The sequence below is a fragment of the Sphaerodactylus townsendi genome, linkage group LG01 (genome assembly GCF_021028975.2).
Source record: "Sphaerodactylus townsendi isolate TG3544 linkage group LG01, MPM_Stown_v2.3, whole genome shotgun sequence".
Taxonomy (NCBI): domain Eukaryota; kingdom Metazoa; phylum Chordata; class Lepidosauria; order Squamata; family Sphaerodactylidae; genus Sphaerodactylus; species Sphaerodactylus townsendi.
The window spans coordinates 56,372,765-56,395,391 of NC_059425.1; the positions used below are offsets into that span (position 1 = coordinate 56,372,765).

Consider the following 22,627-nt stretch of genomic DNA (forward strand, 5'->3'; position numbering starts at 1 on the left):
AGGCTGATCCCTGCCACCCGGTTTGGTCCCCTCCTCTGCCTCCCTCACCCCGTGTGCCCGAGCGCTTGTGGAACTGGGTTGTCAGTCGCCAGAAGGGCTCAGCTGGGCAGCAGGATTTGGCCTCCTCCAGCCTGTCCATGAGGGAGATGCGCACGGCTCTGCCTGCCCACCAGCCTCCACTGTGCTCCTGCTGTGCCTGGCCCACCTTGCGCCCTCCTCACGTGCCGCCCATCAGGAAAGGAGGCAGGGAGGGAGGGGCTGCCGGCGGGCCTCGAATTTCCACCCCCCATGTGACTGAATGGTGGCCGCCCGAGGCATTTGTTCCCAGATGTCCCTAAGGAAGCTCCACCTTTGCTCTGATCAGAATGTTCTCATGCTTACTTGTTATCCTCTTTTTGGTAAGCTTTTAGGATTCTGTTCTTCCACAATTCTAACAAGAAATAAGAAAGAAAAAATTATTCTTAGTGACAGGAGTCAGTCTTGTAGTTGACTAGCTGGGAGTAGTGAACTTCTTTATAACTGAAGATCATGGTCATAAGCTACAAATAACCATGAATAATATTTTCAGAAGCAGATTTATTCTGCAGCCTTATATGTATTGGGCACCTCTAATTGTTGCTGCTTGTATTTGAAAATCTAAATTTTGGTACAGGTAAAATATTGAATTTAAAAACTATGTCTTAGGATCACAAATGTTTTGTACTCATCTCATAAATAAGGAAAAGTCTAGACATGCCTTTTTGATTAATTTTGTCTCTTGTGTTTTTGTCTTTCCACCTTCATCTCTATTATCCCTTCCCAAATGCCACTGAATAGTTGACTGCTGGATGGTTGGATAGATCCCATTCTTTCCCCACATCTCTGTAGTCCAGGTCTGTGCCATTTTTGTGATCTATCAAGTTTAACAAAGGCCACCAGTATGCAATAGCTTAGCAACACTGGTTTTTGCCACCCTGGGCTGATAGTAAAGAGAGGAGGTCTGTTGCACACTTGGTGGACTGATGCTGATAATTCATGTTTGGCTTGGTGGGTCGCAAATTGTGTAGATCTGATTAATTCTAAGCAGAAAGATTTTACATCATGGTTTCTTACTCCCTTAAAAGTAATTGGAAACAGTAACCAAACCCATTGTGGTTTTGGTTTAAAAAATCATATAATTTCTTATTATTATTAATTATTCTTGTTTACAAATACTTGCTCAAATTAGATGTTATTTATAAAAACATATTGGCCACAATCAAAGGCATGGATAAAAATACACTTTGGGGCCAGATGCAAAGTGCAATTTAACATGTGTTTACTGTCAGAAATGAATCTGCCATTTGTTCGTTGGGAATATCTGATGTTCAAAATGTCGAGATGAGGAAAATTGCTAGTAAAATTGAATTGAAATTATTTGACTTGTTACACAAGTTTGGTGCACATGAGAGTCCCATACATTTTCTGCAGATGACCAAATGATTATGCAGAAAAAGGGGGCGGGAACGGTATGCTTGTGTCCACTTTCCCATACCACATTAGTTGTTGTGTGCACGGTGCTGCAGCCATCTTTCCTTACAGTATGTAGTGCTTTAAGAAAGCAATTCAAATTATCCACCACGGTCAGTCAAACTCTCAGGACAACAGGATTAAAATTACTCCAATAGGGAGATTCTGTATATTTTAGCTTAAATGGCATATTTGGTTTCAGTTTTCCAAACTCAACATTTTTGAGACTTTAAGAAAGAAAGAAAAGACTGAAGTGAATGAAGGTATAGTAACCATTAGAGCAGGGGTGTCCAACTCTGGTGCCCCAGATGTTCATGGACTATGATTTCCAGGGACTGATGGGAGTCGTAGTCCATGAACATCTGGGGCACCAGAGTTGGACACCTCTGCATTAGAGAAAGGCAAAGAGATGGGCAGGCCTCTGAATACCTCACTCTGTGGATGCAGGTGCTCTTATTTGTTCCCTCTCCCACTCCCCCGCATGCATCTGTTCTATGCAGCCTTCTTCTGATTACAGGCTTAGTCCAAACTATCTTTAAACTTTTGAACTTGATTAGCCAACCTCTTTCTGTTTTTTTCTCACCAAAAAGCTGGTATTTTATTAATGCAGACTTGCCAATAGTTCTGTATAAGTTACTAGCCTACAAAAGTGTTTACTAGCCTGTCTTCCTGCACTTATCTGTGTTATCCTAAAAGAACTACCTCCTGGGAACCTTCCCTGTCTGGTAACCCTGGAGGCAGTTCTTCACTATGGCCGTTTCCGCACGGGCAAAATATGACGTCGTCGCAACGGAAAAAGAAGCGTCAGAGCGAGAGCGTTCGCACGCGCAGCGGCGGAGGTGCGCAGTCGCGCCGTCAGCTGAAAACGCTTAAACCCGGGCGCCGAAGACGGCGATTGTATTCAGAAAAGCGCTTAAAACCACTCTTTTTTCCTCCATGTGACGCATCGACGCCGCATCTCAGTCGCGCAACAGCCGCCACCGGAGCTGTGCGTCAGCCAAAATGGCGTCCGGGCCTGCCACGGCCAGCCAGAAGTCGCGCGCAGGCGCCTTAACGTCGCTGAAGACGCCGCTTCCGCATGGCGCTTCCGCGTCGCGCAACCGTCACATTTTCTCTTCGCGAGGGCTGCGGGACGCCCGCGAGCTCCGCCTGTCTGTGTAATGAACGCTTTTTTTTGGGACGTCGCGTCGCCTTAATTTGCGGCGTCATCGCGGTCACAAGGCTTTTGGCCGTGCGGAAACGGCCTATGGGTAAAGAAACCAACTTTAAAATGGCACCAGCTTTAAACTGATTGGTCTGAATGGAAGGCTTACTCTGGTCCTCTCTGCTATAATTGGCCTGCTTTTCTTCCTTTAATATAAGAATTGCTATTTTTTTTAATGTTTTTTGTAAATGGCAGTGCAGATGTGGTGCCCAATATTTCTTTACCAAATATCAAGCCAACAGAAGAGAGTTTTAAGTAGCTTTATTTGCAAAGAAAGAGTAGACACCCTGCCTGGGTAGACTCCATCATTTATCACATAGGAGTTTATGGATATTAACAGAGTTGAAGTCAATGGGCTTCAAGAGGGAATAACTCTCCTTACAACTTACTATTTGTTAATTATATCTACTTTTAAAAAGTTAAAGCCAATCACTTTGCAATTACAAAATGTAACTATATCTAAAATGATTGTTGATTGTTTGGTTGTAATTATGCAATGCTTCTTTTTGGGAAAGAAACTGAAGCTTACAAATCTGTGGGGAGGAAATCCAAGTGAATGTGAAATATTTGAAGGTATTCTTTGCAGGCCAGTAGTTGAAAAAGGTAAAACATGACCCAGAGGACTTATGCTTATACTGCTATGGGGCTGGTTCAGACAATTGCCAGCCAGAAATCTTCTCACATTTGTTTAAGTCCCAACCATACATGTGAACTAAGATGAGGATAGTGTACTATATATGCAGGATTTCCATGTGCCAGTTGCATGAAGTGCCCCTTAGATTTCATCCTATGCTGTGATTATTATATTTAGCTTTTTTCTTGGCCATAATTACTTCTTTGAAAATGAAGAAAAAATTCTTAGAATGCTAACTTTTGTCATATCTTTTATATTTGTCAATTATGTTGTTGTACTGTTCCCTTTATGTACATATTGGATATATTAGCTAGAAATGAAGAATTTAAGCTGGTTCATGCACTTGACATTAGAGCAATGACTACCTTGGATAAAGTGCAAAATTGATGGCTTAAATAGTTTGCGGATTATTATTGGATAACAACTTTGCTTCGTACATCAGTTATCTTTTGGGAAAACTTTTTAAGGGTTGGAAAAGAAAGTGGATAATATCAATGTTTGGGTTTTTAAAAAACTAGCTAAAGATTTTAGGACTTTTTAAAAGTCTAATTGGAAACTTCTTGTATCCTACTGTGTTGGTTTCTGCTATATTTTTGTAAATACTTGATTAGCAGGAATAACTTAATTGCCTCATGGGTTTTTTTGTTTTCTGTTTTTGCTTCAGATAGTCGTTTGGAAGAGATACAGTGACTTTAAGAAATTGCACAAAGAACTTTGGCAGATTCATAAACACTTATTCAGACATACAGAATTGTTTCCTCCTTTTGCTAAAGCAATAGTATTTGGTAAGCATAAATACATAAATGTATATATTAAATTGCTAAAAACACTTGGGAATGGCCAACTACTGCTGAACAAATTTGTTGATATTCAGAGTTCAATGTTGTGCTAGCTGGACTTTGCTTTTGCCAAAAACATTTTGGTGAATACGTTATGTGTATGTTCAGTCTTAAAACCAGACTCTGGGGTGGGTGTGGCAGGTTTATTTCCCCCTGCAACAGAACATGTGGTAAAATTTTGTGATTACTATAGATATTTATAGACATAACCAGTACCCTCAAAGTTTGTATTTGATGAAGGGAGCTTTGACTCTCAAATGCTGATATTCTCAAAATCTTGAGCCTGTGGGCAACTTTGGAATTCTGACACAAGGTAGTGGGGGCACAACCACAGAATGGCTGCTGCAGTATTTGAGACCAAAAAAGATGTCATGGGGCATAGCCACACACACAAACACGCACAAGAATCTCAAATGCAGAAGAGAAGAGAGAGTAATTTAAAAATGTATTGGAAAAGAGGAATGCAGTGGTAGATGCTGCTGAAACAACATTAGTTTTATCTGGACAGCATTTCTGATTTACAGTGACCAATCAGAAGCCTTCCTGATCAAGAACCCTACCTGGCCCCACCTACTTTCTAAATTCTTGGTGAGCCCCAAGAAAGAAATCAATGCCTATAGCAGGGGTCTGCAACCTGCGGCCCTCCAGATGTTCATGGACTACAAATCCCATCAGCCCCTGTAGTCCATTGTAGTCCATGAACATCTGGAGAGCCGCAGGTTGCAGACCCCTGGCCTATAGGTACCACATTGGGAACCCCTGGTCTATTCAGACCTGATAGCATCTCTTCAGGATCTCTGGCAGAAAAGTTTTTCCCATCATCTGCTATCTGGTATCTTTTACTGGAAATACCAAGGGTTGAACCTGGGGCATCCTGTATGCAGAGGAGGTGCTAACACCACTGAAAAATGTGGGCATTGATCCTGTTATCACTTGCATGCTGTGCAAGTGCTCTACTGTTTTAGCTAATTGCCCTTTACCAATTGCCCTTTACCTTTGCTCATGTCTACAGGCTTTCCTCATTTCCTGTTCTGATTTCAGCATTTTCAAAGGCTGCTCTTGAAGAACCCCTGGATTTCAGGAGTGGCTTGTTGGGTGTCATGTGGGAAGAGCAGGGGCTTGATTAGAAATAGGGACAGAGTTCCAACATTTCATACACATTTGGAAGCTAAGCATCAGCCTTTTAGAGCCTAACTATCATTTCCAAGTCCACTCTGTGATTGGGCACCCAGGTTTTCTGGGCAACTGTAGCTAGTGAGAAGACTCTTTGATTATTTATTTGTTTGACTTCTATACTTCCCCTTCCCTAACGGGCTTGGGGTGGTTTACAACATTTCAGCGTTCAACATGTTGAAACAATAACTCTATTGAATGCAAATTCAGTTCTATCCAATATAACTCTATCAAAATAAACTCTGTCAAATAAAATAAATACAATTTAAAATCACACTTAAAATCTAATATAAATAGTGATAAAAACTATTCATTAAGGGAAGAGGTGGACTGGATGGAATAGGGAGACCAGGGTGGAACCGTCGCTGCCTCAACCAAATGCCCAGTGGTACAGTTCTGCCTTACCAGTCCTGCAGAATCGCATCAGGTCCCACAAGGGCCTGGTCTCACTGGACAGGGGGTTCCATCATGTCAGAGCCAGTGCCAAAAGAGCCCTGGTCCTGATATCCGGACATCTTTTGAGCCAGGGACCACTAATAGATTTTCATTATCTGACCATAATGATCTTTTGGGAACATAGTGGGAAAGACAGTCCCGCAGGTTTATTGGCCCTAGACCATTAAGGGCTTTGTGCATCCGTACTAGCACCTTCAACTTGAACTGGTACTACACTTGGAACCAGTCAGCTGGCAGAGCACCAGTTGGGTATGTGTCTGCTACTTGGTTCTGGTAAGGATTTTAGCTTCTGCATTTTGAAACAACTGGAGTTTCTGGAGCATGCCCAAGGGCAGCCCTGAATAAGGCAAGTGACAGTAATCAAGCCTAGGGATGAACATTGCATTGATCACTATAACTAAGTTGACTTGGGGTAGATGAGGTTCCAACTGCTTCACCTGGCCCAGTTGATAGAATGCCGTGCGAGTTAAAACCTTCATTGTCAGGAAGTAATCAAGGAACATACCTAGACTCCTGACAGTTGGTACCACACACCATCAAGGGTTGGCGATTGGCCTTCTCCAACCCTCCCTCCTCAACCCAACCACAGGACCTCTGTGTTGGCTGAATTGAGCTTCAGCTAACTCTCCTTCATACATTCCACCACAGCCCCCAGACAACTGTTAAGAACTTCTGGGGTGATATTTGGATAACCATCCATCAGAAGGTATAACTGAGTGTCATCAGCATATTGATGATAACCAGTCCAAACCTCTGAATCAACCCGTCAAGAAGGCGAGGATAGATGTTCAATAATATTGGTGAAAGAGTTGCATACCAATGCATGGTAGGCAGAAGTACCCTCACCAGTTGAAACCCTCTGTCCTTAGCTTTGGAGAAATGAGCGCAGCCACTGTAAGGCTGTCCCATGAATCCCAGCACAGGCAAGGTGGTTAATGAAGAGATCATAACTAACCAAGCCGAATGCTGATTTTAAGTTAAGCAACAACAGTATTGACCTGGCTCTGTCTAGGTGTCTCCAAAGGTCATCCATGAGGGCAGCCAAAGCCATCTCCACTCCATGGTCAGTGTGGAAACTGGAAAGGGTCAAGGGCCAATGTTTCCTCCAGAAAAGCCTGTTGCTGTTCAGCCACCGCACTCAAGAAGGAACTGGAACTATCCAAAGGATCCAAGGATGGCTTTTTAAAGAGCGACCTCACCACAGCCTCTTTTTGGACCCTGGGGAAGGTACTTAGGGATAGATTGATAGTATTCTCCAAAGAGGCCTGTACTGCCTCCCTGCTACGTTTTACCAGTCAGGATGGGCATGGGTCCAGGAGGCACATGATGGACTTCACAACTGTCAGGTTTCGGTCAACATCATCCTGCGATAATCAGTTGAAATGGTTCAATGAGTGGCCAAAGATGGCTAAGGGGCCTCTATTTACCACATCAAAGTTGGCAGGAAGGTCCTGGTGGAGTGACAAGATCTTATTTGCAAAAAACCCTTGCAAAACTGTCCCATCTAAGAGCCAAATTGCTACTATTTGGGGCACCATTAAGGCCATTAATTGCTACATCCTAAACAATTGGGCTGGACATGAGCTTGCATGTGAAATAACCCCCTTTTTACAGCTTTCACCACCATCTCATAGGCCTTCATAAGTGTCCTATAAGATGTTCTTGCTACTTCTTCATGAGTTTTCCGCCAAACTCACTTTAGCCATCTTAGCTCTGGCTTCTTCTTCATCCACTCTGGGTTGTACGATGGAGCTGATTTGAGGCAAGAACACAGAGGGCATCATGGCATGAGTTCATTGATAGCTTCAGAGAGCTGGCTATGCCTGTTCCCTATCAACTCATCCGTGGAGTTGATGGGAGGCATCAGATCCTGCAGAACATTATGGAATTTTATTGGAATGAGTCTTTGCGAGTGGGCATAAATCTGCTCACCACCTGTGCAAGGAATAAGAGGCATGTTCAAACAGACCTTTAGAGCATAATGGTCCAACCATGATACCTGAATTTTAATAATTGGATCTATCACTAAACCCACCCCTAAAATTAAGTCCAGGAAGTGGCCTGCTTTGTGTGTGGAACCTGAAACAAATTAGGAGAGTCCCAGTGTGCCATGGATGACACCATTTTCATGAGTGTTGAAGTCCTCCAGAACTGATAGTGTGGGGAACTCCACAACCTCCAGCGTACACTGACCAGATAGCCAAAGACTCCCCAGTGTTCCACACCAGGCCTATACATTCAGTACCTGGAATTTCTGGAGTGGGACGAGCCCTATAGGAGAAAGCCTCCTGAGTCAATATTGCCACTCCCCTTGCCCTTTGTCTATGATTGATGGAGGACCGAGAAACCTGAGGAGGGGGCAGTTATTTCAAGGTGACTGTTTCGCCATCCCTCATCCAGGTCTTGGTCACACATGCCAGGTCCAACTTATGCTTGGCAAAGAAGTCCTGCAGAGTCTTGGTCTTATTGTTGATGGACTTAGCATAATTCCCTAGCCTGTCCACCAGCATGCCTTTAGGATGAGATGGAGATTGGAAGAGTACTAAGCAGAACCATATCTCTGAGTTCTTCCTTTGTTAAATCTCCTCCCACCATCATACTTCCTGCACCGCCTATAGGTGTGATCGCTGACCATTTGTTGGCTTCCCCAATAACTATCAAGCCCTTCACTGTTAAATAGCTTACAACTTCCAAGTATTACACCATTCTAATCCTTGTTTCTTCCTGCTACACTTCCTGCTACACTTCAAAGGACCTCATTTAAAAATAACCCCAACAACCAATATTAATCCTAACCAACTTCTCCCAGGCTCTTCCCCCCGCCCACCCTCTATGGTGCTTAATACAGGGGCTCCACAGAATTAAACACTCCACTCAATGGAATTAAACCAATTAAACCTGCTCCACCACCCTATTTGAGGACTGCAGGGATTAAAAAAAAGGCTTAATGGAGACATTCATGACATATTGATGATACGATGCAGGATATTAATGCATGTTATGGAGTTGAGAAAGGGAACTGGAAAGAGAGATGCATTTGTGATATTTTGTATGTTTGGTTCAGCACTAAGCTCAAGCAAATTGTATCTGGTAGGTCATCCCCATTAACTTACTGTGTGGACTTTGGTGGCAGTCATGGATATCACCCAAACCATAATATTGTATCACACTCCAAAGATACCCCTGCACAGAGAAAACATCAGTGAACATTTTCAGAATAAAGATGTTTGTGGAATACCTTTTTGTTCCACGCTAGGCAATGTAGTCTGTGGGGTGGGTTGGCATACTGTTCCCAGTTACTGTTGCGCCATTTGTATTTCTTGACAGGTAGTGGTATTTATTTTCATTAAGTCACTTTTAGATTCAAGGGACTGCCAGTACCAACATTAGCCCCACCTCTGGTATCCTGGGATTCTCCATCCAAGGGCATCTTTCCCATGAGTGTTGCCATCTGTCACTGTCAGTTGGGGTAACCAAACATTTCTGTATCTCCGGTAGTTATATCTGATCTTTTTTAATTGACAAGGATCATTTTGCCACATTTTGAAACTTGTTCATAGCTTCAGATATTGACATACATACAGTAGCATCCTGATATGTATACTTGGAACAACAAAAACTTTTGTTCTGTCATTTATTCATTGAGGTTTATAGGACTTTGGGACATGGTGATTTGTCTTTCAGGAAAGCATATAAAATTACCTCAAAGTGGAATGGGGGAGGAGGAGCTCAGGCTATTACTTTTTCCATGCTGCTACTAAAATTTATCCTGTCCTTGGACTGTTAGCAGCATAGGAATCCAAACTTTTGTTTCCTTATTGGCTGCTCTTCCTGTGCTGAATTTCTTCCTGGAAATGCTCCATTTATAATAGAACTTGAGGTCACCTAGTTTTATTTATTTATTTATTTATTCATTCATTCATTCATTCATTCATTCATTCATTCATTCATTCAATTCATTCAATTAATTAATTAAACTTATAGGCCGCCTCATCCCTGAAGGGCTCGAGGCGGCTCACAACATGGCTGTTCCAACAAACAGCAAATCAACAAATCAAATCAACGAATCAACGAATCAGCCTATAAAACTTAATCCCTTAAAACCTATGCAGCAAATAGATTAAATAACTAAGTATTTTAAAATGAAAATTATTTAAAACAGGCACCCAAACCAAGGCCAAGGAAGGGAGGAGAAAGGTAGGGCCCGCGATGTTATCAATGGATCAGGCCCAACCAAAGATAAAAAAGATGGAGACAGGCAGCCAGTTAGAAGTGAAACAACTACATCATCACAAAAAGATTATGTAACTCATTTGATAGTTTGTAATTTGATAGTCTGTAATTTGATGGTTTTAAAAGGAGATCAGCTGTGGAAGATAGATCTGTCCACAAGTGTTGGCCATTATGGCAAAAGGCAATTTTTATCTTTCAGAGAGTTATGGCCCTGGATACCAGTTGCTAGGGGCCAGTGATGGAGGCAGTGCTGCCATTTCCTTCATGTTCTATTTTTTTGGCTGGTCACTATAGGAAACAGACTAGAAGGAAATTTGAAGGCTGCTCTTATATTTTGGGAAGTATGCAATATCTGGGTAATGAGGAGCCCTGTTTGTCCCTTCTGGTCACCTCTTTAAGTACCTAGAGCCAAGTTTAGAAAGATCTGTGTATTCCACACACCCCTTCCCAAACAATAGAATGGTCAGAATTCTTCTTTTGTTGTGTTACTTTTCTGTTCCCACAGTGTTTAAACTTTGAAAGTCTGTTTTTTTTCCTTTCTTTCACTGCAGTTACAATAGAGCCCCATACATTATAAAGCGAGGCCCTTTGACAGGAAAACGTCATGCTGCTTTCCTGAACTTAGTTTGGACTTTTCCACCTTTCCCGTTGGAAAATAATACGTTGGCATGGAACATGGGAATTTAAAGTCAAAGATAATAGAGCAAAGCTATGAAAATTTCTTTGATCTGCCTGCTGCTTACCAGCCTGACTCCTGAAAATGTACTTTATATATTAAATTGATATTGTTCTTTCCAGTAGAACTCTTGATTATAAAATATTCCTAAACCCATCCTTACAGCAAAGCAATTTAAAATGGCAGGCAAGGATTTTAGTTTATGCCTTAGAGAATGAATAATTTATCACCTTGTCTGGTGGTTAAAAATCTGTTTAGAAGTTCAGTCTTGGCTGCTTTCCTAAATAGCAGGTGAAGTAGCTGTATGAACTTCCCAAGTCATAGAACTCCAAGAGCTTTGGTATTGCAACAGAGAAGGACTTGCATCTTGTTGCCACCCACTGAACCTCAGATTGGGGCAGAAATTAAGGTTTCCTTTGAAGCTTTAAAGAGCATGGGCTGTGGGTGAGGAACAAACCTGCTCAAAAATTAAAGGTTAGTGTTGTTGCTTCAGTTGTGACCAGAAATTCATTGGTAGCCAATGGAGTTGGTTCAAGACCAGTGTAATGTAGCCTGTTTAGATAGGTCTTGTCAACAGTTTGATTGTATGGCACATCAGATGTCTGTCTTCCCTGACACAAAGTGGATGTGAGGGTGAGAGCCAGTGTGATACAGTGGTTCGAGTGGGGACTGAGGAGACCTAGGTTCAAATTCCTATTGCCATTTTTGGAGGAAAGCCATGTTGGTCTGCAGTACAACAGCTACAATTGAGTTCAGTAGCACCTTAGAGACCAACAAGATGTTGGGAGTATAAGCTTTTGACACTTATTACACCACTAAAATCTTGTCAGTCCCTAAGGTGCTGCTGGACTCCATTCTAGCTGTTCTGTTAAATTATGAAACTAATTATGTGACGTTGGGATGGTCTCTTTTCTGTCAGATTTACGAACTTCATAGGGTTGTTGAAAGGATCATTTGCAGGACTGAACCATATATGATGTCATGAAGGGTAAAATAATAAATAGTTCCATGTGTATGTATTCACAGGCTTTCTTCAGATTGTGAACCTGTAAGCACAGCACTCTGTGTATGAAAGAAAGCTGATGTGGTACGAGTTGTAAGAGAAGTGAGGCTAGTAGTAATCTACTTGCCAGGTCAAGGAACAGTTACTCCTGTTGGGTGAGGGATTAACTATGGTAAGATACTGCATAGTGCTGTGGTGGTGAACCTTTGACACTCCAGATGTTATGGACTACAACTCCAATCAGCCAATTGGCCATGCTTTGGACTACAACTCCCATCAGCCAATTGGCCATGCTGGCAGGGGCTGATGGGAATTGTAGCCCATAACATCAGGAGTGCCAAAGGTTCACCACCACTGACATAGTGCATTTCCTATAACAGTTATGGCGAACCTTTTAGAGATCAAGTGCCCAAATTGCAACCCAAAACCCACTTATTTATCGCAAAACACTTGGCTCCAAGGCGCACATTACTTGGGAGTAAACTTCAGGAAGTAAACTGTGCAACACCTCTCGAATAAGTGAATCGGGGCCACAACCTTGTGGAGGGTTTACTCTGTAAAGCAAGCCCCCACTGCTGTGCAACTGAGTTTACTCCCAGGAAAAGGATCGTGCCCAAGCCAGCCTAGATTGTGTGTGTGTGTGTGTGTGTGTGTGTGTGTGTAGGTGATTTTCTGACTTCCCCACATGACTAACTCTGTGCACGTGTGCCCACAGAAAGGGCTCTGAGTGCCGCCCCTGGCACCCGTGCCATAGGTTCGCCACCGCTGTCCTATAGCAATTACTATGGTTTTCTGCTATTGTTGCTTTATGCCTTGTGAGAATCTGACTCTTTTTCAATTAGATAAACATTTTGTTCAGATTCTTTTCTGCTAAGTTTGTTCCCCAAGTCAAAGTTTAAGAATAGATGCTTAGATGAGAATTTTTCATGGAACAGAAGACTGAGCTTGAATTTTTTATAAGATGGAGGCTGGGATGAGGAGATTTTTAAATGACCGACATATATAAGAGCAATTAGCAGGCTAGATGTCGTTTTCCACAAGATGGGAAGGGAGTTTTTGAAATTTGTTTTGTTAGTAGAACTTTGGGAGGATACCAGGGTAAGTATATGTGACTTTTTCAGATAATTACCATGTCTGTGCTGCTGGACCTGGCTTATACATATAAGTGTTGCTGGACTTCACCCTTTCAGAATATTTTGGGGAAGAGATTGTATTCTGAGTATGTATTGCTCCTAAAATAAAATATTGACAAATATAATATTAGTAATAGTTTTTTATGTACCAGGAGCTTCCCCCCGTTTTGGCTGGGAAGTATTCAGATTGTCGTCACCTATCCGGCAAGCTGAAGTGGTACAGTCTTACAGGTCCTGGACCACCTTATTTTGCTGATTGCATCAAGTTGTGCTCAGATTTCCCTTTTCATCCTTGAATGAATGGTGGTGCATCCAGAAAGCATGATTGTTTTACAAACTGGGCAAGTGCCTTCTTCTGTGTATGGGGGAATTTTTCATATCGTAAACGAGAGTCTGATTTGGGTGTTGACTGAGTGGCTGGAGCTCAGTTCTCTGCAGGGCTAGCTGAGTGGGCACTATAAATGTGACAACAAGCCTTATTTCATTTTACTTTTTACATTGATGGACATATGCTTGTGTCCCTTGGCTAATCAGAGCATTGCCTCTCATGTCCTCCAAGACGTGATGGAGTCTTGGATTCTTCTTGCGGCTGCCAGATTGCATTGTCTGAGATGATTGCAGAGAGCAAGACTCTGGGGACAGTTGGGAGTGGGAAGTGTGAAGCTTGTTGCTGTCTCCTGAAGCGGTTGCTTGAGTTAATATATGCAGGGATTTCTCCCCATTGGGGTATTTTTTTATTTGCAAGGAAAAAAAAGGCTTAATTGTTTCTCAAAACGTTTGTCTTCTTTCTTTCAGGGCGGTTTGATGAAAGTGTAATTGAAGAGAGACGGCAGTGTGCAGAAGATTTGCTGCAGTTTTCTGCCAATATCCCCGCACTCTATAATAGCAAGCAACTTGAAGATTTCTTTAAGGTTAATGCTTCTGAGCTCATTTCTCATCTTTTCCATGATCCCACTTGGCAGGCAGAGTTTGCTTGTTTTTAATTTCACTACTCTAGGACTGTGCAAACCGTTGGCAAAAACCTTGAGAAAATTAAAGCTTTTTCCTGTTCATCTGTGAACTATTAAGGCTTGATCCATATCTGAAGAAGTGAGCTAGACTTCATGAATGCCTGCTACATGGAAACTGGACCCTGTTATTCTTCAAGCAGGCACCTGACTAGCTTCTTTGTTACCGTAGGCTAATGCACTGTCTCCCTTTTGGACCTTATTTATACATACTGCACCCTCAGTATCCATGGTACCCTGCAGACTTGCAGAGATGGGTCCTGGTTATTTTCCACATGTGGATGCAAAGCATCTAATATTAAAAATTGCAGTATTGTATTACTTTATTTAGCTTTGAAGTGAGATATTATAAAGCCTTAAATCATGTTGTCTGAGTTTCAGTCTCTGGGTCACATTACATGGCTTTTTTTGGTCATTGAAATAAAAAATTGTAATAAATCATAGTGAATATGAGATGTACTAATTAATTTCTGTCTCTGAAGGATGGAGAGGTGCATGATGGGTCTGAATTGATTGGACCTGCAGACCCTTCATGGGATTCCTTGACTGACAGTGTGTCTGTCTGCAGTTCTGAAGGTTGGTGTCTGCCTGGTTACTTTTTGTAATCTGCCTTGTTGAGGAATTAAGTTGACTGATGTGTAGTGTATTTAAGAAATTCCAAACAGTTCATATTTTTATATCCTCTAGATGGCAGCATTAGCATTTCAGCTGTCCATGGCAAGCGCATAAACCTTCTTCCAATCTGGCATTGCTGTTGCACGTAAAGCTCTTCAGATTCTTTGCTCTGCCTGTATGGGATAAAGCCGGTTATGCTATGGCTTGCAACTTATTTGATAGCTCTTTGTTCTAAGTCTGTAGTTTGACACACAAAGGTGTGGATGCTTGTTTGTAAAGAGGAATATTTTTCTTTAGTTAAATGTTTTTTTCTTAAGTTTATATTGCAAGGTTGTCTTTACTTGCTGCTCCTAGGTTTGAAAGTTCTCTGTCACAGGGAGGAAAGTCTATTTGATACTGCTTGCAGAGAAGGTTTAGCAGCTAGATGCTGCAGGATGTTTGTTAACTCTAATTCTGTGATCCAGTAATATCTTGTGTTCCAATACACCTTGTGATGATTAATGTCCTCTAATGCTTCCCCATCAGAGCTAATGGAGGAGACTTCTTGGTGGATGGATGAAGGAGAAACCTCCCAGAAGCCTCTTGGGTCATAGCTGGGGCCCTAGTTCAGTCTTAGATATTTACTGATAAGAACCACAAAAAAGTACAAGGGACACTTCCAGGTTCCTTTGTAGTTTTAAGCTTATTTTGTGGTGACTGTGCAAACCAATGGTCTGGTTTCATTGCCTGTAAATAAAATACCTTGTTAACAACTTCTCAAGATATGATAAAAGTTATTATAGATGTTCAAGTTCAGTCTCTTGGTGCTTTGGAGTAGGACATTTTAATTTTATTTGAAATATTTATGCCCCCCTTCCATAGATCACAGTGGCTTACAAACAGCTTCACTCACCAAAGAAACTGTAGCAGGGAAAGACTTTTTTTTGCCGAAGTAGGGGTTTCTAAAGCTGAAAGCTTGGTTGTCTCTTGATTTATATAAGGCTTGTAGGAACCTGTCCTACCCATGAGATATGTGTGTGTGTGTAATGTGCAATACAGTAATATGTAATACTTATATACATAGGACTGTTCTTGTTTTTATTTTATTTGGTAGTTATTTGTACTGTGCTTTCAAAAAAGATCACCAACTCTCCTTCTGTGTATTCTTTTCTTTTTAAAAAAAGCTCACAGAGATGTCAGTGGCATTGATGACGTAACATTTAGCCAATCAGAATGTGGAGGTAAGAATGATTTGTCATTAATTTGGCAATGCTTTAATATTTCTTTTCTCCTAAGCTGACTCTCAAGCCCACCAATTCCTGCATGTATTGTGTCTACGGTGAGCTAAAATCTTGAAGTGACCATATACAAGTTTCTTTTGGCTGTAAGTACATGTACGGTGCCAGCCTTGTAAATGACAGGAGATTAATGGAAGGGGTATTAGTTGCAGGCAAGTGTCAGTTCTTGAAATCATAGCATTGGGGGACTGGGCATTCAGTAAGAGCAGCATCTGGTAAGCAGCATTTGAAGAAAGGGTGGCTATAAATGTGTGGCTTGGTGAGGCAGGTTGTGAATGTTGATGTTATCTTAATTCAATAACAATGAGAAAGGATTCTTTTTTAAACATGAGCTGTCTCCTATGGTGTCAGGTCCCTAAAAGCTAGTTTTTTTTAGAGCTGTTGCTTTGTAGTTTGAATACTCTGACCAGTGATCTTTTCACTTGCATTTCAAGAACCAAAATAATATGTGGCATGTATATGGAGTGTTCAAAACAGGCACATTATCTCAGTGATCATGTCGTGATTTTATGATATTTTAAAAAATAATTTAAGCCTTTTTGAGCATTAATAGTGGCAAGATGGGATTGAGGCATTTTAAAATTAATTTATTTTATTTATTATAATATTTCTGTTCTGCCTTATATTCAGGAAAGGAAGCCACAACCCTCAGTTTGCAAGACTTGAGCAATGCTGTTAACAATAGGACATTTGGGAGGATGTTAGTTCATACAGTCACCATAAATCAGAAGAGACTTGATAGCACTTAACAGACAGGCATGCTGTTTTTCCCACCAACCGTGGTTCATTAAGATAGCTTAACAAAGGGACAAACAGTTAAAGCCAGTCAACAATTACCTCTCTTACCTTCAGTATAAACATGTGTGTAAAGTGCATTAAGCTGCAGCCGACTTATGGTGACACCATAAGACAAGAGACATTCAGAGATGGTTGTCATTGCCTTCCTGTGCATAGTGACCCTGGAATTCCTTGGTGGGTTTCCATCAAAATATTAACCAGAGCCAACCCTGCTATCGTCAGAGATCTGAGAGATCAGGCTGGTCTGGGTCATCTAACTCACCGTACATGAGCCAGATCAATTATCTATCAGACACTTGTCTAAAAAGGGCTGCTTTGTGTCTTCTGGAAGAAGGCTAACAAAGGATCCTCCCACACATCATCATGGAGGGCATTCCATAAAGCTGCGACCCACTTCCAAGAATGACTGAACCCAAGCAGTGGCAGACTTTATAACTGTGAGGGCAGGCTCATTCAGAGAGTGGGAGAATCTGATGTGTTTCATGGCCTCTTAATGGGAGAGGTGACCCTCTAAGTAGAGGCATCCTGTGAAGCAGGTCAGTGATTCACTCTTGCCTTGCAGATGTGGGATTGGAAAAAGGCTGACTTGCTTAAGACGCCACGCTCATGGCAGAGGGAGGGTCTGAGCTGATTCACATCTCAGCCATAAGTTTTAGTTATGATTTACACTGTTTTGGAGGAGCAGGTTTAGATCTGCTACGGGTCCCCTCTGAGGCCATCTTTCCATTGTATTGCAGGTTTCTCCAGTGACAGCGACCTGATCCCTTTGACAGTTGATGTGGACTCTCTTGCTGGACTAGATGATGGAATGGCATCTAATCAGAATTCCCCCAATAGATTGTTTGCCCTCAGCTTTGCTGCTGAACTTTCAGCCCAGTCCTCTGCTGCTTCAGATCATGAATGGAGCAAACCCGATGGTGAGAGAGAGAGCCGGGGCCTGTTTACTGGGAGCTTAAAGGCCAAACTTGGCAGGCGAGATTACCTGGAGAAAGCTGGGGAGCTGATCAAGTTGGCTTTGAAGAAGGAGGAAGAGGAAGATTATGAAGCTGCTTATGGTTTTTATAGAAAAGGGGTTGATCTGCTCTTGGAAGGAGTTCAAGGTAGGTTTGATTATGGCCGAATCCAAAACTTGTTCTTAATTATCTCAAAAGTTTATCTTGAGGAAGCAACTTAGGAGCATTAAGTATCCCCCTTCCCCCACAAATATGTGCCCATTCTTCTACTGAAATTATGCTTTGTACTGCATACAGGGATGGTCTTAGTGATTCTTGGGTCCTGAGCAGAAGGCCAGGACAGTGCCCTAGAATCACTAACATGCCTCCCCACCCTTTCTGGGTCACCTTAGGCTCAAGCAGAGTGGGTGATTCTGCAGATAAGCATCTACTGTTGGAGCCTTTGGGAGGGCTGTATGCAAAAAGCTGCTGCTGCCCAACCCTCTCACGTATGTGAGGTGTCTGCTGAGATAACTGGCTGCTGCCTGAGTCCCTGAGGGGTAAGTGAGTGCCTGTGCCAGCTGCTGCTCCCTCAGCCATCCTAGGGTAATTGCCTTGAATCCCCCATGACTAAGACACCCCTGACTTCATAGCTAATCCCCCATAACTGGACTCCTGTTCTTTGCTTGATCCATTCCATCATGTGAAGTCCAACTTAGTATCCTCTGCTTCTTTGCTTAAGTTTGTGTATGCCTTTAATTTAATTGTAGCTCAAGAGCACACACAGGTGATTTGGTTTGACACAGGGGAGGAAACACCAATTAAATACATAAAAGTAGTCCTGCTGGGTTGAACCAAGGATTTTTCTCATTGAACCAAGGATTTCTCAGTAGCCAGTGACGTGCCACTGGGGCTCACAAATAATTCACTAAAGGCGGCACATGTCCTGGTGGGTTTGTCCCTAATATCAGCTTTTCAGAAATGTCCTTCCTCTCTACATGGTGGTTCAGTTTAGCTGCCATAGCCTGTAGCTGTTGATTGAACTAATTATTGACATTGTTGCGAGGTTACTGTGGCAGTGTGATTCCTAAGGGTGCATATTGACATATACATAGATCCAGAGTTCCTGTAGCCTGTCCTGGCTACCTTCCCACTGGACAGGTACACTGGCTTGTGGATCAGGCGCTTGATCAGTAGCCAGTGTTGCCCCTCCTTCACATTTCAAGCAAGCATTCGCATTTTAAAAGTGTCTACACTACTGTAACACATTTATTGAATTAAATATGTATTCATCCCCTCCATTTTTTTAAAAAAAAGTTCTTTTCCATTTATATTGTTGGAAAACTGGTTTGGGCAGATTTGGATGGGGGCAGATAAGATTGGATTGCTTCCCTCGCATGGCTCCTGCCAGTTAAAATGGTGCATAGCAGGTTTGGCTACAAAGAGCAAGAGCAGGTTTCTTGTGCAAGGGAAACTTCACTGTATTAATAATACGAAGCTGCAACTTGTATTAATAATAATAATTAGGAATCTCCCTGGGTTGAAGACCTGTCCTAGGAGTCTTCAGATGTATTCATCCATAACATTTTCTACGGGCTTGTTTCGGAAGAAAGATGTCTTCCAGTGTTCTTCTGTATTCTTATTCTCTCTCTCCCCGCCTCCTTCCTTTCTAAAGATAAGTAAGAATTCCCTCTTTCTCCTTATACTGCTATTTCACAGCTTTGACTTGAGAAAGAGTGGAATATTGGTTCAAATGCCAATGACTTCAAATGGGGAAGGGGTTCGTGTGTTCCAGTTTGCGATGAATATAAAGTGCTGATACATATTATAACCACTTGGTGGCACCAAGGAAGTAGTTTTTGAGGTCCTTCCACATCAGTTGCGATCTACGGAACGAGAAGCAAAAGAAACATTACCCAATGTGTGTCTTTGCTTTAAATGAATTAATATTTTTCCATAATGAGCTTTGCTTTCTGGGTTTGCTGTGTAAAACTCTTTCCTTTCTCCCTCCATCACTGCCCTCCTTCTGTTGCATTGCCAATACTTCTGAATGCTAATTGATCTAGTAATAATATCCTCCAGAAAACAGTTCACAGGTTTTAAAGCTGGTCATTCAAAAGGCCCAATTTTCATGTTCTCCTGGAAGAATCTCCTGATGGTGATGTGTGCGATGAAGCGTGGGGATAGATAGTGGCTTAAAAAAAACTACATTCTCAGTGACAGTCTACTGTTGGAACTACTGTTTGACTTTACACCTCTTTCACTAGAGTATACATGTAGTTCATTTGGTATTGTATTTTTCGTCATAGTGACACTTTGTAATTTAGTTTTAAAATTATATACCCCAGCATCTGGTCATTTCTCAATAGCTGAAAAATAGTGGCTTACTCTTAGGACAGCTATAAGTTTTTGAAAGGACTGTTTGAGCACGTTGGGATCCGGCTTCCCCTCCATCAGTTGTTACTGGGTGTGAGCTGTCAGTTCCCCTCTGTCTTAGTGAAATTCAAAATTACATGAAAAACAAACGTGAGAACATTTTTAAGCTCTGTCCTTTTTTTGGATCCTGCCAGCCGTTGTGTTAGCGATCTATTTATTGGATAAGAAAAATGCTTGAAGGTCACTTAGTGTTTTATTATTAGTAAGTATTGAGAAATGTAGATAGTACTAGTTTCAGAGAATCTGTAACAGAACAGAGAGATTCGAGTCGCACCTTAGAGAACCACAAGCTTTTTGGAGTGTAAGCTTTCAAGAGTCAAAGTTTCCTTTGTCATATAGTTAGTTCTGTGTCTGTTGCATATGCATATTCTGGTGTATAACCATTGTAATTTTAAAAATAAAACAAAGACTACAGAACATTGCAGTGCTAACCCCCCCCCCTCCCCGATGAGATGCTTGGAATGTGAACACATCTGTGATAGACTATGATTATTTCTATCCTTCTGTGTAGAATACCTTTTCCTGAGACACCTTCCTCTAAACCTGCAATCCTGAGCAGATCTTTAGTTTAACTGCTTAGGACTGAACTGCAAACTCTTTGGTTCAGTGCAGGATACGATGGCTATGGCTTTTCAACCTTATGCCTTTGAGTTCTTTTTCCATAGGGATGTCTCCCAACAAAATCTCAACATGTTAAAGCAGAGCACTGGCTAAGATTGGGTGGTCTCACTGTTGTGTTGTGTGAATCGCAAGCGTTCCCAAGAATATACTGAACAGTTCAGTGTGCTGCATGTTGCTGGAAAAGATTGGTATCAGTGAGCAAAATGTCTTTTAGGGAAACCTGTGTGTGGCCAAAATAGTAATTTTAACATAATTGCTTTTGGTGAGCTTCCTGTGCAAACCTGATTTTTTTGTGTTGTAAGACCTACATACCTACATATATACATATATAACACAATACAAATAAGCATTGTGCACCATAATTGATCTTCTCACTGTGGAAAACCATAAATTTCCCAAATCCCACGGTTTCCCAGATCATAGTTAGAAAACCATAAACTTCCCAAATCTCAGAGTTTCCCAGATCATAGGCCGTTTCCGCCATACGAGGCGAGAAATATGGCGGTCGTGGGGGGAAGCGGTAAAAAGAACCGCCATAGCGAAAGAGCGTTTCGCATCGCCGCGCAGCGCTGTACGGAGGCGCGCATTCAGCGCCCGTCAGCGGAAACGCTAAACCGGCGCGCTGAGCGCCCGATTTATTCAGAAAACGCTTTTAAACCACTCTTTTCCCCATGCTTGACGCATCGACGCCTTTTCGATCGCAAGCGTAACAGTTTCCGCACGCAAGGACGCCAGTCTTCTAAAATGGCGACTGCCAGACGGCCATAGCTGGGTCACCTTTTCCCCCACACACACACACGTTTGTCCCTGGTGCTTTCCCTGCATGGCCAAGCACCTTTCCCAGACCCATGCACTGGGACTGACTTGGTAGCTGGGAGGGGAGGTACGCACTGACAGATGGGGGGACGGGCAGGACATCAGGGCGAGTCACGCTTGTCCGCATCGCGCACCTGCTGCAGTGGGCATGGCGGTCGAGGCCTGCAACGGCTTCGCAAGTTTCGCGCCAGAGCGCATAGCGTCAGCTTGAGGCATACGCCACTTCATGGCAGCGGCTTCGAGTCGCGAACCGTCACATTTCTCTTGGGACTCGCGGACACCCGCAGCGCCGCCTGTCTGTGTGAACGCTTTTTTTCGTATGCGTCGCAATTTCCGACGTCATCGCGTCGCTGCTTTTGGCCGTGCGGAAACGGCCATAGTTAGAAAACCGCTATATTAAGGAATATTTACCTTTTGCATCTCAGCATGGGAGCAAGCAAGGAGGGGTGGAAATAGAATAATTTCCACTGGACTGTCATTCTAGAAAGTAAAGTTCTTTAATGTTAATGTTGAAATAAATGAGTGCTTGGACAATTCCATTATGTAAGGATGAATGTATCTTGTATCAATATCTTATCCTGGAGTGTTTTTGCACAGTTGTTTAAAACTATTAGTCACATTATTACTCATCCTGCAGGTCTTAAATTATTTAATCCACGTGACCCATTTCTGTATACTGTAATGCCGAGGTGCCCAAACTTTTGAGTCTGTGAGCACCTTAGGAATTCTGACACAGGATAATGAGTGCAGCCACAAAATGGCTGCCATGGGAGGAAGAATCAGTCACAAAATGGTTGCCACAGGAGGCAGAACCACCCACACATAAGAACCCCAAGTGCCTGTGGGCACTTTTGTAATTCTGACACAGGGTAAAGGGTGCAACTGCAAAATGGCTGCCACATATAGTTGCCAGTCTTCAGGTGGTGCCTGAAATTTCCTGAGATTACAACTGATCTCCAGGTAACAGAGATCCATTCACCTGAAGAAAATGGCCACTTTGGAAGGTGAATTCTTATATTCCATTGAAATTTCTCATCAAATCCTGTTCTTCAACACCCCCACCCCCAAATCTTCAACTTGGAATTGGCAACACTACTGTCACATGAAGTGGAGACACACCGAAGAAGCCCAAGTGCTGGGGAGAAAAGGGCTAATTAAAAATACACTGGGGGAAAGGGCTGAGATGGAATAAAACAAACATTGTGGTGGTAGCTGTTGTTGAAACAAATGATTTAATCTATACAACCAATCAGATTTCCTATAGCCAATCAGAAGTTCTGCTGTGT

General features: G+C 42.3%; 1 protein-coding gene across 4 annotated transcripts in view; it reads left to right on the forward strand.

The window, feature by feature from the left end:
• Nucleotides 1-22,627, forward strand: part of RPS6KC1 (ribosomal protein S6 kinase C1) — a 115,528-nt gene that overhangs the window by 12,946 nt on the left and 79,955 nt on the right. Inside the window, exons 1-6 of one of the 4 annotated variants that reach the window (XM_048490932.1) lie at nucleotides 856-872; nucleotides 3,991-4,111; nucleotides 13,635-13,750; nucleotides 14,329-14,422; nucleotides 15,625-15,681; nucleotides 17,274-17,636. In XM_048490932.1, coding sequence (XP_048346889.1) covers nucleotides 17,345-17,636 — 292 coding nt within the window. In that variant the 5' untranslated portion in view covers nucleotides 856-872; nucleotides 3,991-4,111; nucleotides 13,635-13,750; ... (1 more) ...; nucleotides 15,625-15,681; nucleotides 17,274-17,344. Of the gene's footprint in view, nucleotides 1-855; nucleotides 873-3,990; nucleotides 4,112-13,634; nucleotides 13,751-14,328; nucleotides 14,423-15,624; nucleotides 15,682-17,273; nucleotides 17,637-22,627 lie in introns of those variants that run through there. The other 3 variants (XM_048490853.1, XM_048490769.1, XM_048491016.1) reach the window with 3 other exon arrangements.